At 32.8% G+C, this 18,075-nt stretch overlaps 1 protein-coding gene across 3 annotated transcripts in view; it reads right to left on the bottom strand.

Moving 5' to 3' along the window:
• Positions 1-18,075, bottom strand: part of ARID2 (AT-rich interaction domain 2) — a 181,972-nt gene that overhangs the window by 70,576 nt on the left and 93,321 nt on the right. For all 3 annotated transcript variants that reach the window (XR_010148324.1, XM_016923580.4, XM_063786745.1), the window contains exon 6: positions 14,609-14,676. Coding sequence is in view for 2 of the 3 variants with exons in the window: in XM_016923580.4 (XP_016779069.1) it covers positions 14,609-14,676 (68 nt within the window). In the remaining variant the exon portion in view is untranslated. The remainder of the gene's footprint in view (positions 1-14,608; positions 14,677-18,075) is intronic.

The following is an 18,075-nucleotide window of genomic DNA, read 5'->3' on the forward strand; positions in this document are numbered from 1 at the left end:
GATACTTATATAAAAAGGCATCTTTTTATGTTTAGGGCTTTTTAACCTGAGGGCCACAGACGACTAAAGGGACTGTGAAAGAAATCAGAAATCTGTGAACTTAGATGGGGGAAAAATGACATCTCTATGTACATTAAACACTACTGGAAATTTGACATTTCTTTTTTGTTTTTGTTTTTTTTTTTTTGAGATGGAGTTTCGCTCTTTCCACCCAGGCTGGAGTGCAATGGCACCATCTCGGCTCACTGCAACCTCCACCTCCCGGGTTCAAGTGATTCCCCTACCTCAGCCTCCCGAGTAGCTGGAATTATAGGCACGTGCCACCACGCCCAACTAATTTTTGTATTTTTAGTAGAGATGGGGTTTCACCATGTTGGCCAGGATGGTCTCAATCTCTTGACCTTGTGATCCGCCTGCCTCTGCCTCCCAAAGTGCTGGGATTACAGGCATGAGCCACAGTGCCCGGCCTGGAAATCTGACATTTCTTTAGAATTTCTTCAACTCTGAATATTAAGCAATGAACTATAGTAATATTAGCAGTATCTGTGACATTATGTGTATATTTCAAAACAACTGGGTTTTTTTTTTGGAATCAAAGTTCTTAGGCATTTAAAACCATTAGTTGGAAAAAGGCTTACTGGCTTCATGTGATCATCAAAGAAATCCATTGCACAAAAAAATCTATGACAAACAATGTTTGGTAGCAATAAAAAAGAAGTAGGCACATTTTTTAAAAAGACAATGTTCAATAACCAAGAAAGAAGGGCCACAAGAATTCAGATATTAAAGATATCAGACACAAAACTTAAAATGACAATGAATAGTAAGTTCAAAGAAATAAAAAACTAAAAATTTTGGCAAAGGAATGAAAACTATATGAAAGAACTAAAAAGAAATTCTACAACTGAAAAACATAACTAAAATTAAGAATTCAGTGGATATGTTTAAGAACTGATTAGATACAACCCAAGAGTGAATTTATGAGCAAGAAGAGAGGGCAAGTAAATAAGTTTGAAGTATAAAGAGACAAAAGGATGAAGAGAAAAAAAGTGTATGAGACATAAGGCACACAGTGAAAAGTTCTAACATACAAATAATTGGAGTTCCTGAAGAAGAGAAAGAATGGGCAGACAGAATATGTGACAATGTAAGGGCAGAAAATTATTCTAAAATAACTGAAAAATGTTAACCTATATATTTCAGAAGCACTACAAACTCCAAGAAAGATAAAAAAAGAAAAAAGGTGTGGAAACATCATCATAAAACTCCTGAAGAACAAAGAGAAAAATCACAGTGGGATATTTTCAAAATGATGGAAGAAAATATCTGCCAACGTATTTCTTTTCATTGAGACGGAGTCTCGCTCTATCACCCAGGCTAGAGTGCAATGACCTGATCTCAGCTCACTGCAACCTTTGCCTCCCAGGTTCAAGCGATTCTGCCTCAACCTCCCAAGTAGCTGGGATTATAGGTGCGTGCCACCACGCCCAACTAATTTTTGTACTTTTAGGAGAGACGGGGTTTCACCATGTTGGTCAGGCTGGTCGTGAAGTCCTAACCTCAGGTGATCCGCCCATCTCGGCCTCCCAAAGTGCTGGGATTACATGGGATTACAGGCGTGAGCCACTGTACCCAGCCTGCCAACATAGAATTTTTTAAATAGTGAAACTGTTCCTCAAGAATGAAAGTGACATAAAAACATTTTCTGACAAATAAAAAACAGAAAAGCTCATTATCTACAATCTAAGGAAGAATAAATGATAAAGGTAACTGTGGTTAAGCCAAATTAAAACACTTTCAAAAAGTCATGGGGTAAAAAAAAAAAAAGGTAAATTTAAAATTTAGAAAAATACTTTCAAGTGACTATTTATTTAGGCCATATGGAGTATGGTACTGGAGTAGTCATCCTACCAAAACCCAACATGTATGAAAAAACTGTTTTCAGAGATTGGAAAAAAGGTAATGCAAGACTGTAATCACTGAACAAGAGAAACAAATGAGGTTATTCCAATGATTGACTGGTATTTTTATTTGGACATTAATTCTAGACTAAAGCATAAGGAAGAGAAACCCAAGATATCATAGTGATTGCTAAGCTGAAAACACTGAATAGAGCACAGCAAAGCTAAGGAGGCTAGAATATGAGAGCAAATTTTCAATAAGGGAAGAGTTATGCAGAGAAAGAGCTCCATGAATCTACATACATATACTTTGAGTTCATTGCTAAGTATTAAGTTACACAGATGTATGCTCAAACTCCATAATGCTAGTCAAAAAACTGGAGAGAACAATTATAAGAGGCTGTAATTAAACAATTCCTAGAATAGAGAAAACTCATATACACCTAGCTCTTTCAGGAGAAATTCCCAAAATGTCATACCTAAGTAGAAGGAATAAACAAGCCCTAGAGTAAATGTTAATCTACATATGTCATAAAGCTTTAAAACAACCCTACTCTGATAATCCATATATCAACTAACAGCCTGCTAAAACAAAGTTCAACATTCTGGAAAAATGCCAAAGTTCAGACACTCAACAATGTCACACTCACACAACACTCACATCTAATAAAAAATTACCACACCTATAAAGAAATGAGGAAACATGACCCATAACCAAGACAAAAATCAGTTTCAAGAAAAATAAGATAGTGAAATAACAAAGATAACAAGAAAATTAACAAACAATGACATTAAAAAACTATTAAGTATGTTCAGTGATACAAAAATATGAACATAATTAGCAAATAAATGAATATAGGACAATCAAATAAAATTTCTTGAGCTGGAAAATGTAATACAGATGTTCCTTGACTTATGATGGGATTATGTCCCAATAAACCCATAGTAAGTCTAAAACATCGTAATGCATTTAATACCCCCAATAAAACCATAGTAAAGTCAAAAAAACTAAGTTTATCATAACTTGGGGACCATCTGTATCTGCAAACAAAGAAAATATACAAGATTTGCTTAACTAGAAAAGATGAATGCATAACAATAGAAAATATCCACAATTAAGTACACAGAAAACAAAAAAGGTCTAAAAATACTGAAAAGAGCTTCAGTGACCTGTGGAACACCCCCATGTTCTAATATACATATTCAGTCAACCCTCAGTATCTGTGGGGACTAGTTCCAGGACTCTCCAAAGATATCAAATTTTCCACATGCTCATGTTCCTCATATAAAATGGTATAGCAGTATAGTATTTGCATATAACCTACAAACATCCTCCTGTGTACTTTAAATACAGTATACCTAATACAGTGTAATGTGAAGTAAATAGTTGTTGCACTGTCTTCTTTTAATTTTTTAGTTTTATTACTTTTTACTGTTTTTTAAATTGCTTTTTTCCCCAAATATTTTCAATCTGTGATTGGTTAAATCTATGGATGCAGAACCCATGGATTCAGAGACCAGACTGTAAATGTAGTACCAGGAAAAGAAGAGGGGTCTGGGTGTGGTGGTGGATGCCTATAGTCCCAGCTACTTGGGAGGCTGAGGCAGGAGGATTGCTTGAACTCACGTGTTCAAGGTTGCAGTGAGCTATAATTGTACCACTGCACTCCAGCCTGGGTAGCGAAGCAAGACCCTGTCTCTAAAACAAACAAAACAAAAAAAACAAGAGGGGAAAGAAAAATATTTGAAGAAGTGATTGTGAAAAACTCTCCAAATTTTATGTAAGATACCAAACCACAGATCCAAGAAACTAAATGAACCCCAAGTAAAATAAGCAATGAAACTGCAAGGCATATCATAACCAAATTAAATATCAGTAATAAAGAGAACATATTAAAAGCAGTGAGAGTCTACAATACATATACAAGAGCAATAAGAAAAAAGTTGACTTCTTGTCAATAACAATGCTATCTTTAAAGTGCTCAGACAAAACCCTAAAACCTACAGTTTTATATGCATCAAAAACATCCTTGAAACATGAAGGCAAAATAAAATTTTTAGATAAATAAAAGTTGAGAGCCTAAACTCAACTACATCATTAATTTCCTAAAGTGTAAATGGGCTTAATGCACTGACTTAAAGGCAGAAATCACAGAAAAGGCAGACTGTGGGGAGGAGGAAAATAAGTGCTAACTATATGGTATCTAAAGAAATGCTATGTATAAAAACACAGAAAAAAACTATAAAGATGGGAAAAATATATTATGACAACATAATAAGAAAGCTGTAGCTAAGTTTCATACATAATGTTTTTTAAAAGTTAATTCATCAGGAAAATATATCAACTGTAAATGTGTATGCAACTAACAACAGAGGTTCAAAACACATAAGGTAAAAACTGACAGAACTGAAAGGATATATAAACATTCATAATTACAGTTGATGATTTCAACATTCACATCTCAGGAAATTGTAGAACAACTGAACTGAACTCATGGAGATGGAGAGTGGAATGATGGTTACCAGAGGCTGGGGCAAAGTAGGAATGGTTAATAGGTACAAAAATATAGCTGGACAGAATGAATAAGATTTAGTATCTGATAGCAAAACAGGGTGACTACAATAATTTATAGTATGTTTAAAAATAACTAAAAATGTATAAGTGGAATGTTTATAGCACAAAGAAATGATGTTTGAGGTGAAGAATACCCCGTTTACCCTGATGTGATCATTAAACATTGTATACTTGTTTCAAAATATCTCCTGTATCCCTAAATATATGCACCTACTACATATCCATAACAATTAAAAACTTAAATAAATAACCCACGTAGAGGAAATCACAGTGGAAATCAGAAGATACTCAGTTGTAATGAATGCATGACATATCAAATTGGTAGAATAAAGTTAAGCTGTGCTTAGAGGTAATTTTGTGGTCTTAATTGTATGTATTAGAATGTACATATTAAAAAAATAAAAACAACAATCAATCGCGTAAGCACCAGCTCTAACTCCTAACAAGTTAGAAAAAGTGCAGCAATAGAAAGATATATGAAAAGCAGAAATTAATGAAAACACATACAACAGCAGGAAACATCTAATCTTCCTCAATTATATTTGTGTTTTCTTCTAATGCCCCCCCCCCGCTTTTTTTTTTTTTTGACAGAGTCTCGTTCTGTCACTAGTGGCATGATCTCGGCTCACTGCAACCTCTGCCTCCTGGGCTAAAGTGATTCTCCTGCCTCAGCCTCCTGAGTAGCTGGGATTGCAGGTGCCCACCAAAAAGCCCAGCTAATTTTTTTGTATTTTTAGTAGAGATGGGCTTTTGCCATGTTGGCCAGGCTGGTCTCAAACTCCTGACCTCAAATGATCCACCCACCTTAGCTTCCCAAAGTCAAAGTGTTGGGATTATAGGCGTGAGCCACTGTGCCCAGCCATTTGTGTTTTCTTGATTTCATGTGATTAGTGATTATACTGATAACCGCCACTCCCCATTGTGACTGCATATTTATTTAAACACTTTGTGCAATTTACACTTTCATCACTAATTTTCTGGAGTTAAAAAAAAAAGTATATAATTCTATAACCAAATGGTTTCGCTCTTGATGCAGTGTAGTGAGGACAGAATATAGGACCCTGGGTCAGTTTATGAAGTGGGGAATTAGGAATGCAGCTCTGTATCATGGTGAAAACTTTGAAGATCTAATACCTTCAAAGAAAAGGAGGCAAAAGGGCTTGACTGTCTCTACCGTAGTTTTGGGTTAAAAATAATGCCCCAAATTTTGTACCACTGGCCTACTCCCCAATCTCCATTGATTTGGTTTTAGTAACTACTCGAGTTACCTGAAAATCAATGAAGAAATTAATACAGTCATTCTGAACCAGTATTTCTCTGTAGATGATTGGCAATTGCAATAGAGTAGTGGAAGAATAAACTTTCAATCCAATCTGTACAAAAACCCTACAAAAACTGGTCTGCTGAAATTTGTAACCAATATTATAAAACAGAAGGGAATATTCCACCATGGAATAAGTAAAATTAGTCACAACAGCTTTAGATATTAGAATAATCAAGTGTATTTAATTTTTAATTTACATATTATATATTTATATATTTTGTTTCTATATTATATAATTTATATAATTCAAATTAATTTATTAAAAGATTTTTTAAAATCTTCAAAATTATTAAAAACATAAAAAAGAAGATCAAAAGGGAAAATCTAAAACAGGACGGAGAGAATTTCTAGAAATTAAAACATGATCACTGAAATAGAAATTTAACAAATAAGTCAAGCAGCATATTAGGCACAGCTGAAAATGATTAAGGAACAAGCCTATGGAAATTACCCAGAATGCTGCTCAGAATTAAGAGAAGGTCAGAAATTGATTAAAAAAAAGAAGAAGAAGAAGAAGAAAGATAACCTAGAAGAAAAGGCAGAAAACAACTGAATGACAATAATACAAGAAAAATATAACTTATAATCTACAATCTATAAATGGAACATGGACAAAAATAAAGACAAGATAACCTAGAAGAAAACGCAGAAAACAACAGAATGACAATAATACAAGAAAAATATAACTTATAATCTACAATCTATAAATGGAACATGGACAAAAATAAGGACAATTATAAAACTCAGAATTTTATCAATAAAATATCTTCATTGAAAGATCTAGTTAAAGATGTGTTATACTGTGAAAAAAACACATACTCAGAAGGGAGATGAAATACACAAGAAAGAATGAGGACAGAAAAGATTAAAAGATCTGCTTTCTGGGGTTTTAAATTGCATAGAGGTATAAAAACAAAAGTAACATTTTTAGCAATGAGCTACACATAAAAATAGGAAAATAAATATTTTCTCTAATTAGAAAACACAAATTTTTACTGAAATGTAGTAGGAAGAATTTCAGTTTCTTGACTAAAAATCTGGTACTTTCAAGCCCTAACGGGGCAAATAAACCAATGAAAAAGAATCTAGAAAAAGATCTATACGTATATGATTGGTGGATTTATGACAATGGTGATACTGCAACACAGTTTTTAAAACAAATAATGTAGGTTCAAGTGGGTATCCATATGAGGGAAAAAAACCAAATCTTTACTCCTGGCTTATACCACATACACAAAAACACAATAAAAATTATAGATCTAAGTGTGAAAAGTAAAACAGAAAAAAACATATTCTGTTTTTGACCTCATGGTTGGCAAAATTTTTTAACTAGAACTAAAAAATGGCCAACTTCCAGAAAAATTGATGTTAAACTACATTAAAATTAAGTTATGTAAGTTCATCAAAAGATACCATTCAAGATTGAAAAGGCAAGCTAGAGAGAAAATATTTCCAACATCTTAAAAAGAAATTTTATCCAAAATATAGAAAAAAAACTCTTACAAATCAAAAAGATAATTATTTAAAAATGGACAAAACATAGGCACTGCCTAAAAGAAGCTATCAAAATTGCCAAAGGTATTCTAGTTCTCATCAAACAAGAAAAAATGTAAATTAAAACCAAGCTACAGTAACAATGCACACTCACTGTAATAGTTAAAATGAAAGAGACTGACAATACCAAATACTGTCAACGAGGAACTGGAACCAACATACTACTGCTGAGAAGATAAAACTGTACAACTGCTTTGAAACATGTTTGGTAGTATCTACCAAAGCTGAATACAGATATGCATACCCTATAACCTAGCAATTAACACTCCTAGGTCAATTACCCAACAAAAATGCATGCATATATTTACCAAAATGCATATATAAAACCCTTCATAGCAAAATTATTTGTGTCCAACCTGGAAATAACTAAATCCTTATTGCTTTTTACAGTAGAACACACAAATTGCTGCATATTCATGCAATGTAACATTATACAACAATAGAAATGAATGAAGTACAAATACTTGCAACGATATGCATGAAACTTTCACAAACATGATGTTGAACAAAAGAAAAAAAGAGAAGTAGAATAAGGAAGAAAGGTTAACAGATAAGGGAGTGAATGAAGAAGTGACTGAAAGGGGGAATGAATAGGCGTACTTCAGAGGTGTTGATAATGTTCTAATTCTTCATCTGGGTAATGATTACATGAGTGTATTCACTTTATAAACACATCTTGAGGTGTATACTTATTTATGTGTTATACATATACACTAAGTATGTGTTATAATTTAAAAAGTACTTATAGGAGTCCAAAAAAGATAATAAATTACAAAGTCAATGCATCCTGAAGCTTAGTTTTAATACATATAATACTACGATTAACATATCTTTTGTCATTAATTAAAATTTTCTGTTAACTGCACATTCACAGCTGAAACAGGCACATTTGTCTGCTACTACTTTTCCTTTTGTTTACCATGGTCCTGCACATAAGCATACTTTCTATACCTCAAACTAAGTTTGTTCTTACCTCAGAACATTTGCATTTGCTATTCCCTCTGTCAGAAAGACTCTTCCTCTGCAGTGCTGGTCACCTATTATCATTCAAACCTACTAAAAATCATCAGATATTACCTCCTGATGGAAGCCTTTCTGGTCATATTATCTAACGTTACCATACACTCACATGTCTTATAACTCTCTATCACATTGTCTTGCTTTATTTTCTTCACAATACTTGCAAAAGCCTCAAATAACATTGTTTACTTTTATTGTCTGTTTTCCTATCATAGAATGGAAATTTGCTGAGAGGGGAGACCTTGTTTTCCCAGTGTCTGGAAAAGTATTGGCACACAGAAAATAGTAAATATTTTTTAAATAAATGAATTAATGTACAAAATATTTTACCAAATAAATTAGTTCAAGTATTTTTTTCTCTGAAATAAGGTGACTTAAAGCTATTAATCCGATAATTATTATCAGATATTATCAGATAAATGTCATAAACATTTTAACTAATTATACAATATTTTGTGTAGCAATAGGCCTAGCTATTTTGGGCTACAAACTTCATTCTGGATAACAATATGAAAAGTGTAACTTTACCACAAAATTCAGTTAAGATGGTATACTTCTTGTGAAGGATCTAGTATACTCTTTGACTTGCAAATTTGTCTTGGAGTTAACTTAAGAAAAAACGTTTTTTATACTTGTGGGCCTGGATGTGAGTACATACATCCCAGGTAGGTTGATAATAAGAAGAAATGGAAACAATCTAAATTTCTGAAAATATGGATTATTTACATGAATTATGAAATGTGTAATATGAATGAAGTAGCCATTAAAATACTAAACATTAAGGATGAGAAGAAAATCTAACATTGTAATAAGTGAAAAGAACAGGTTACAAATTAAATTCTGAATAAAACTTTTGCTTTAAATAATATGCATAGAAAAGACTCGATAGATGTATATAAGGATATTAATGGTGTTTATTTCTGAATGGGTGTGATTAATAATGGTTTTAATATCTGCCCTTTGCTGTAAATTCTAGCTTTTCCACAGCATGCATCAATTACTTCTATAAGGGAGCAGACAGGGTGGTTCATGCTTATAATCCCAGCACTCTGGGAGGCCGAGGCAGGAGGACTGCTTGAGAACAGGAGTTTGAGACTACCTTGAGGAACATATCAAGACTCTATCTCTACAAAAAAATAAAAAATAAGTTAGCCAAGCATGGTGGCAGGAGTCTGTAATCTTAGCTACTTGGGAGCCTGAGGCAGGAGGATCCCTTGGGCCGAGGACATTGCAATGAACTACAGTGGCACCACTGGACTCTAGCCTGGGTGATAAGAGTAAGACTGTCTCAAAGAAAAATAAATAAATAAAAAATAAAGACTAACCTCTGTAAAACCAGGAAAACATTTCTCTCTCTCTCTCTTTTCCCACTATTTAACTATTAATTCAAGTATTACCAGCTCGTTAAAATAAAATTCATGTATACATCTCTGAAGAGACATTATAGGTTCCTATTTGTTGAAATACTTTACAGTGGAACTGTTTTGTAAAAAAACTGTGTAAACAGAAAAATGATAAAGAGAACTACGTAAAGTGTTTAATATATAGTCTATATTAACTTTTAATTCAAGTAAAAATATGTTTATGATAGAAAAACAAATCTACATGACAACTAATACTTAATATAAAATTATTTTTATATAAGCCATTGATGCTAAATGCCTAACTATAACTCTTTAATTTTATCTCTTCTTAGGTAAAGAAAAAGTTCCATTATAAAAGAAAAATGCCCTAGTGGGAATATAAGTTAGAAACCAAGCCTGTAAGGATTTTCTAACTATTTAAACATCTAAAATCTACAAAAAATTCAATAAATCATACTGATCTACATGAAAGTTTCCAGAAAGTCTTTTTTTTTTTTCCCTTAAAGACAGGGTCTCACTCTGTTACTCATGGTGGAGTGCAGTGGTACAATCATAGCTCACTACAGTGTCTAACTCCAGAGCTCAAGCGATCCTTCTGCCTCAGCCTCCCAAGTAGCTGGAACTACAATCATGCACCACGATGCCCAACTAATTATTTTTTTTCTTTGTAGACACGAGGTCTCATTATATTGCCCAGGCTAGTCTTGAACTCTTGGGCTCAACCAATCCTCCTAACTTGTCCTCTAAAATTGTCAAATAAGTCTTGATGCATTAAAGACAATTTATAATACTTAAAATAGACTGCTGAAGAATAAAGTTTTTGATTAGTTGAAGCTTATCATTAGCAGTTTTTGTTAGTTAAACCTAAAGACTAGCAATAAAGAAAAGCTAAAATGCCACTAGAAAAATCTACTTAACAGCTACCATTTCCTAAAATGACTCCCTTTTAATACAAATTTGCAAGATAGCTCAATAACAAATTTTATGGACATATAACAACTGTATGTACTTATGGGGTACCTGTGATATTTTAATACATGCATACAATGTGTAATAATCAAATAATGGTATTTGGGATATGCATCACCTCATATATTTATCATTTCTTTGTGTTGGGAGCATTTCAAATCTTCTCTTCTTACTATTTTGAAATATAAACTATTGATAACTATAGTCATGCTACTGTCCTATAAAACACTAGAATTTATTATTTATTCTTTCTAACTAGGTATTTGTACCCATTAACCAACCTCTCTTTGTACATCACCCTCTGACCCTTCCTAGCCTCTGGTAACCACCAATCTACTCTACCTCCAAAATATCAACAAGTTTGGCTCCCACATACGAGTGAGAACATGAAATATTTCTCATTCTGTGCCTAGGTTTTCATTGAACATAATGACCTCCAGTTCCATCCACATTGCTACAAATAGCACATTTTCATTCCTTTTAGGGCTGAATAGTATTTCATTTTATATATACATATATATATGTATATATATAACTTTATTCATTCACCTGTTACTGGATACTTCGGTCAATTTCATATCTTGGCTATTGTGAATAATGCTGCAATGCACATTGACGGCACAGGTATTCCTTTGATATACTATTTCCTCTCCTTTGGATAAATACCCAGTAGTGGGATACCGTTTTCCATAATGGCTGTATTACTTACTTTCCCATCAACAGTGTATGAGTTCCCTTTTATCCACATTATTACCAGCATTTGTTATTTTGCTGCCTTTCTGACAACAGCCATTCTAACTGGGGTGAGATGATATCTCATTGTGGTTCTCATTTACATTTTCCTAATGATTAGTGATGTTGAGCAATTTTTCATATATATTTTGGCCATTTGTAAGTCTTTTTTTTAAGAAATGTATCCTGCAACTTTACTGAAGTTTTATTCCTTTCTCTTGCTTGATTCCTTTGGCTAGGACTTCCAATACAATGTTGAATGAGAGTGGTGCAAGTGAGTGTCCTCATCTTATTTCAGTTTTTCAAGGAAAAGCTTTCAGTTTTTCCCCTATTTGGTATGATGATTATCTCAAAAGATGCAAAAAAAGCATTTGATAAAATTTAACATTTCTTCTTGATAAAAATTTTCAAGAAATTAGGCATAGAAGAAACATACCTCAAAACAATAAAAGCCACGTATGACACATCTACAACTGAGATGATCATATTTTTGTCCTTCATTCTGTTGATGTGATGTATCACATTTATTGATCTGCATCCTTACATCCCTGGGATAAATCCAGCTTAATGATGGTGCACTGTCTTTTTGATATGTTGTTGGATTTGGTTTGCTAGCATTTTGTTGAGGACTTTTGCATCTATGTTCATCACAGATACTGACCTCCAGTTTTCTTTTTCTGTTGTGTACTTGCCTGGTTTTGGTATCAGCGTAGTATTGGCCTCAAAGAATGAGTTAAGGAGAGTTCTCTCCCCTTCAGATTTTTGGAATAGTTAGAGAAGAACTGGTGTTGGTTCTTCTTTGTAAGTTTGGAAGAATTCAGCCATAAGCCATCCGGTCCTGGGCTTTTCTTCATTGAGAAACTTTTTATTACTAATTCAATCTTGTTACTCTTTATTGGTCTGGTGAGGCTATTACTTCCTGGTTCAATCTTGATGGGTTGTATGTGTCCAAGTATTTATCCATTTTTTCTAGGTTTTCCAATTCATTAGCATAATATTTCAGCATAGTCTCTAATGATCCTTTATATTTCTATAGTATCAGCTGTAATGTCTCCTTTTATGTTTTTGACTTTATTTGAGTCTTCTCTCTTTTTTCTTAGCTATTCTAGCTAGTGGTTTCTCAATTTTGTTTATCTTATCAAAAAACAACTTTTTGTTTTGTTGATCCTTTGTCTTTTTTGTCTCCATTTCAATTAGTTCTGGTCTGATCTTTAGAATTTCTTTCCTCTACTAATTTTGGGTTTTGTTTGGTTTGCTTTTCTAGTTCCTTAAGGTGTATCATTAGGTTGTTTATTTGAAATCTTTCTACTTTTTTGATGTAGGCATATATTGCTATAAGCTTCCCTCTTAGGACTGCTTCTGCTGTACCCAATGGGTTTTGGCATATTGTGTTTCCATTTTAAATTTCCTTCTTAACTTCTTCCTTGATGCCCAATAGTCATTCAGGAGCACGTTAATTTTCTTGTATTAACATCTGTACAGTTTCCAAAGTTCCTCTTATTATTGATTTCTACTTTTATTCCATTGCGATATAAGAAGACACTTGATACTATTTCAATTTTTAAACATTTGTTGAGATTGTATTGTGGCATACGATATGGTCTATCCCAGAGACTGTTCCATGTGCTGATGAGAAGAATGTATATTCTACAGTTGTTGGATAAAATAGTCTATAAATGCCTATTAGGTCCATTTGGTCTATAGTGCAGATTAAGTCTGATGTTTCTTTACTGATTTTCTATCTAGATGATCTGTCCAATGCTGAAAGTGAGTAAAGTCCCGAACTATAATTGTATTGGGGTCTCTTTTTAGCTCTACTAATATTTGCTTTATACATCTGGGGCCTCTAGTGTTGAGTGCATATATGATTGTTACATACATCCTTTTGCTGTATTGATCCCTTTTTTCATTATATAATTACCTTTTTTGTCTCTTTTTGTTCTGTGACTTAGTCTATTTTGTCTGGACAATATCAAAATTTTTACAACTGATTTTTAATATTTAAGTGATTAATCAAACACCATTAAATAAATGAAAATAAAAAATAAAGTAATTCCCTAAAACACTATGCTATCATTTTATTTTTTATTTATTTTTATTGATTTATCGGTTGACTTTAGAGACAGGTCTTGCTCTGTCACCCAGACTAGAGTGCAGTGGCACAATTATAGCTCACTGCAGCCTCAAATTCCCAGGCTCAAGCAAGCAATCCTCCCACCTCAACCTCCCTAGTAGCTGGGACTACAGGCGCACACAACCACGCCCAGCTAATTCTTTAATATTTTTGTATAATGAAGTAAAAAATATATACTTTTTTTGTAGGGATGGGGTCTAGCTTTGTTGCTCAGGCTTGTCTTGAACTCCTAGCTTCAAGCGATTTTTCCACCTCAGCCTCCTAAGGTGCTGGGATTACAGGTGTGAGACACCACACCCAGCCCAAGAGAGCTACTTTTAAGAAACAAAGTGGATAGATTTAGAAATTTTAGCTGAAGTCGCAGCAAGAATGAAGAGTAATCATACTTGAATGTATCTCATGAGTTTTAAAGAAAAGGTGTTTAAACAATAATGTTCTATTAATAGTAATACTATAAAATGTACCCTTAGAGAGTAAATAAAAGCAGCATCCTATATTTCCTTGAAAGCCAGCAAAGTTAGACAAGTGTTAAGTGAGAAAACAATTTGTTCAAGTTTTTTTGTAGTTTCTCACTTGAAATTCACAACTATATTTTGTTTCAGAAATATATTCCCAGAAATTTTCCTCTAGATGGACACTTACTAATCTTTTACACCTATTCTTTTTGAGGATTTGATGGCAGGTCTGGCCCTTCATTCCTTTCTGAATTGCATAGTTTCAGAACACACATAAAAACGAAAACTTCCTGAAACCCATTCTCAGAATCCCAGTTGAGAAGAGGGTCATTCAATTATTTATTGCTATTGTTGTTACTATTCACAGAAATCAATGAAAATTTTATGTCTGTTCGTGGGTATTCTAAAAGATTTTTCACTCAACTCAATCACAACTTTAAAATCGTTGTGTATGGCATATGTATTAGATAAAGATAAAAGCATAGGTAGTATTATGTATATTAAATAAGCAACCACTGATCTATTGTTGGCTTAGCTGCATGTAACTCAATGATTCAACATTTTAATTAAAATGATTTACCTTAACAAAGTCTCTATCAGTCTTCTCTTTCCATTCTTCTCCAAATACAGTGGAAAAGGATCCTAAAGCTAAAAAACAAATAAATAAATAGTACATTCAATAAAATGCAATAAATTCTTTCAATTAATTATTTAATAATAGGCTTGGAAAAACAACAAAACTACATCTTATCTTGTGTACTAAAAATTATTTTATAGTAAATGATAGTCACGATAATTTCTTTTGAAATACATTGTTTTTAGATTTAAAGAAAATTTGTGTTCCTACAAATTAATAATATAGACTCTTTTTCATAATAATTATACAGATAATAAAGAAGTGAAGAGTACTTAAGAGTTACTCCACACTGGCTTTCATTTATATAGAAGAAAAATCTTAAAAAAGCAAACTGAGGTTATTGCTATTAAATTTCCAGGTTATCATTTAAAATCTTCATATTAATTTCAGAAATACTTGCATAATTCACACTTCAAAAAACATAGAGAGCAAGGCACTCCATGGAAATAATTCCCACAATTCCCGTAAATCTCCTTTAAGGAAAATTCTGAGGCCTACATCACGCTTGTGTTTCTCGATAAAGTTGCTTTATCAACAACTTTATGACTTTTGAAAAGTCAAACCATCTGTTTTCGTAAGCTTCTTCTTAATAACGTTCTGTCTCTCATCCACATGTGGCCCTCACTTCCCCACCAAAAAACTTAAGGCACATAGATAAGTACATCCTGTATTATTTTTTCTCCTTCATGCTGCTAGCTCGAATTGTCAATATGGGATCAGACTATAAAGCAGTATGATTCAAATGTCTAAGCTGTGATACAATGTATTTTTCCCCTTAAAAATTAAGTGAATCCTTTATCAACTATCACATTAGCTCCGTAATGAAAGTTACTGCTTTTAGAAACCAAAAGAAAATTATATAATGACAACTGTTAACAGAAAAACTAGCTGTTATGAACGTTAATCTTTTAAAAAAACAAAATCTTAAGCTTCCTTATTGGACGTGTTATGACAAGCATAACAAGTGGGTATGTTTTCTCTCATAAGAGATTTATGGACTCTTGGCAGTCTTATTACCTTTTAAGTATGAACCTAATATTTAGTTAAAATTGAGTAAAATAAAGTTTGTAAAGTACTCTGGCTAGAATAGGAATTTTCATCTTACAAAATATTTAAAAGGGTGAGAAACAGCAACATTTTAAACATAAATTATATTTACTAATGATTTTACTACTGACCTTAGGGTCGTCAGGAAATAATATAAAGAACAGATGTAAATGTTTTGAATAAACAAATTAACTACAGTGACCTCAAAAAGCATTTCATAAAATATCAAATTGATACATAAGTAGCAGCTTAACCAGCAAAATGAAGCCCACACACCACTAAAGACAGACAAAGTTTTCTTTGTCCTGAAAAATCCTTATAAAAAACTTCCCTAGGGGCCGGGCATGGTGGCTCACACCTGTAATCCCAGCACTCTGGGAGGCCGAGGCGGGCAGATCACTTGAGGACAGGAGTTTGAGATTGGCCTGGCCAACATGAGGAAACCCTGTCTCTGCTAAAAATATAAAAATTAGCCAGGTGTGGTGGTGCTCACTTGTAGTCCTAGCTACTTGGGAGGCTAAGGCACGAGACTCACTTGAACCTTGGAGGCGGAGGTTGCAGTGAGCCAAGATTGCATCACTGCATTCCAGCCTAGGGGACAGAGCAAGGTTCTGTCTCTTAAAAAAAAAACCCAAAAAAACAAACAAAAAACCCACCAAGCAAATAACATCCCTGGGAAAACAATACAGGGCAGAACATAAAATTGAAAAATGAAATTTCTTGTCACATAGAATTTTTATTATACTTCTTCAAACACACAAAATATGTAAATATTCTACTTTCTAAAAGAAGTGGCATCTATATTTCTCTCTCAATTAAAATCTCATGCCCTAAAAATCAAATTGAAGCCTCTCAAAGTCTAACCAAATAAAATATGTCTACAACCTTCAAACTCCAAAGAAATTATTTTTATCATATAAAACTATTGTTTTAAATATAAGGTCTTCATAAAGTCCCTATGTACTATGGAACTAAACTTTCTGTGACTTCAAATGATAGAAACTATACCCAAATGGCACTTGCTAAATTAATGCGGTTTTGCATTATTATACTACACAATAATTTAGTCTTTTAAACAAACAAAATGCCTGAAGAATGCATGAAGATAAATTAGGTCTAAACAAGGTCTTGTCTTAGAGCACCCAAACTGGTAAGATTACTTCTATCATATACCCAACTTAAATTATTTACATGTAATCCTATTCAATGATTAAATGTTAAGACTTAAAATTATTCTGGTTTGAAAATATACATTCTTTTCAAAGGCTTCATTTTAAGGTTTCTAAAAAATGTGAAACAATTTTCAACTCCATTCTACAATAAATACTGAAAGTTGTATTTGGAAGATCAAAATAGAATAACGGAAATCAAAGAATATAAAAGTGATGTGAAAAGCCATCAAATTTATATCTTCAAAGTTATGACAGAAACTGAGAACTAACCATCTTTCTTCCCACATCCCCATCCATGTAATCAAGAATAGTTTTGGGCAAGTTAAGAAACTAATTTTTACTTTTATTTAATTTCAAAATCATTTTCAATATAAAATATGTGCCAAATTTCAAAGAATCCTACCTAAATAATCCCAAATAAAACACTACTTGACCCAAATCAAATTGCAGAGAAATAAATTCTTTTGCAAACATCTCACTAAAGATAAAAACAAAAAGTCATAAAATGTTATAACAAGTTCTCTCAAAGACTCTGCTACTGTGCTATATATATAATTTCCTAAAAGATAAAATACTTTCGATGTATGTCAATACCTTATTCTTGAATAGGATATACTTCTGGCAAAAAATGGGGTTGGAGTTGGGGAGAGTTGGAAAGCAAGAAATAACTTTATACCAATAACTTCAGCTAACACAGATATTTTACAAAAGAAAAACCGAGCAGGGAAAGATTTCAAAATATTATTTCTAAATCTTTATTAAACTGCAAGAGAAAACTGAGTAATTTGATCTGTGTGATAATCTAGCCTTAATAGATAATTTCAGAAGAGATGAAGAATTTGATTTATCAAAACCCACAACTAGAAAACCCTACAAGTAAAAATGATATGAAGCCTTTGATAAGCCTTACGTTGATGATTTAGAAGACAAATTTTCAAATGCATTGACCTAAAATGTTTTAGTTAAAAATTATAGCCACACATTAGCAGAAATAGACTTCAGAAAACAATTTCTTCCAGATCCTAGTTTTCTTTGTCAAAATCTTGTAGCAAGCAATCGTCTCAACTCAGGAAACCTATATATTACTCCAACTTAAAAACCAGGACTTTTACTTCAAAAACACTGAGACAAAATTACTATTCAAATATTTAAGGTTAAAATCCCCCAAACATTCATTATCTTAAATAGTGC

This window comes from Pan troglodytes, chromosome 10 (genome assembly GCF_028858775.2).
Source record: "Pan troglodytes isolate AG18354 chromosome 10, NHGRI_mPanTro3-v2.0_pri, whole genome shotgun sequence".
Lineage (NCBI taxonomy): Eukaryota > Metazoa > Chordata > Mammalia > Primates > Hominidae > Pan > Pan troglodytes.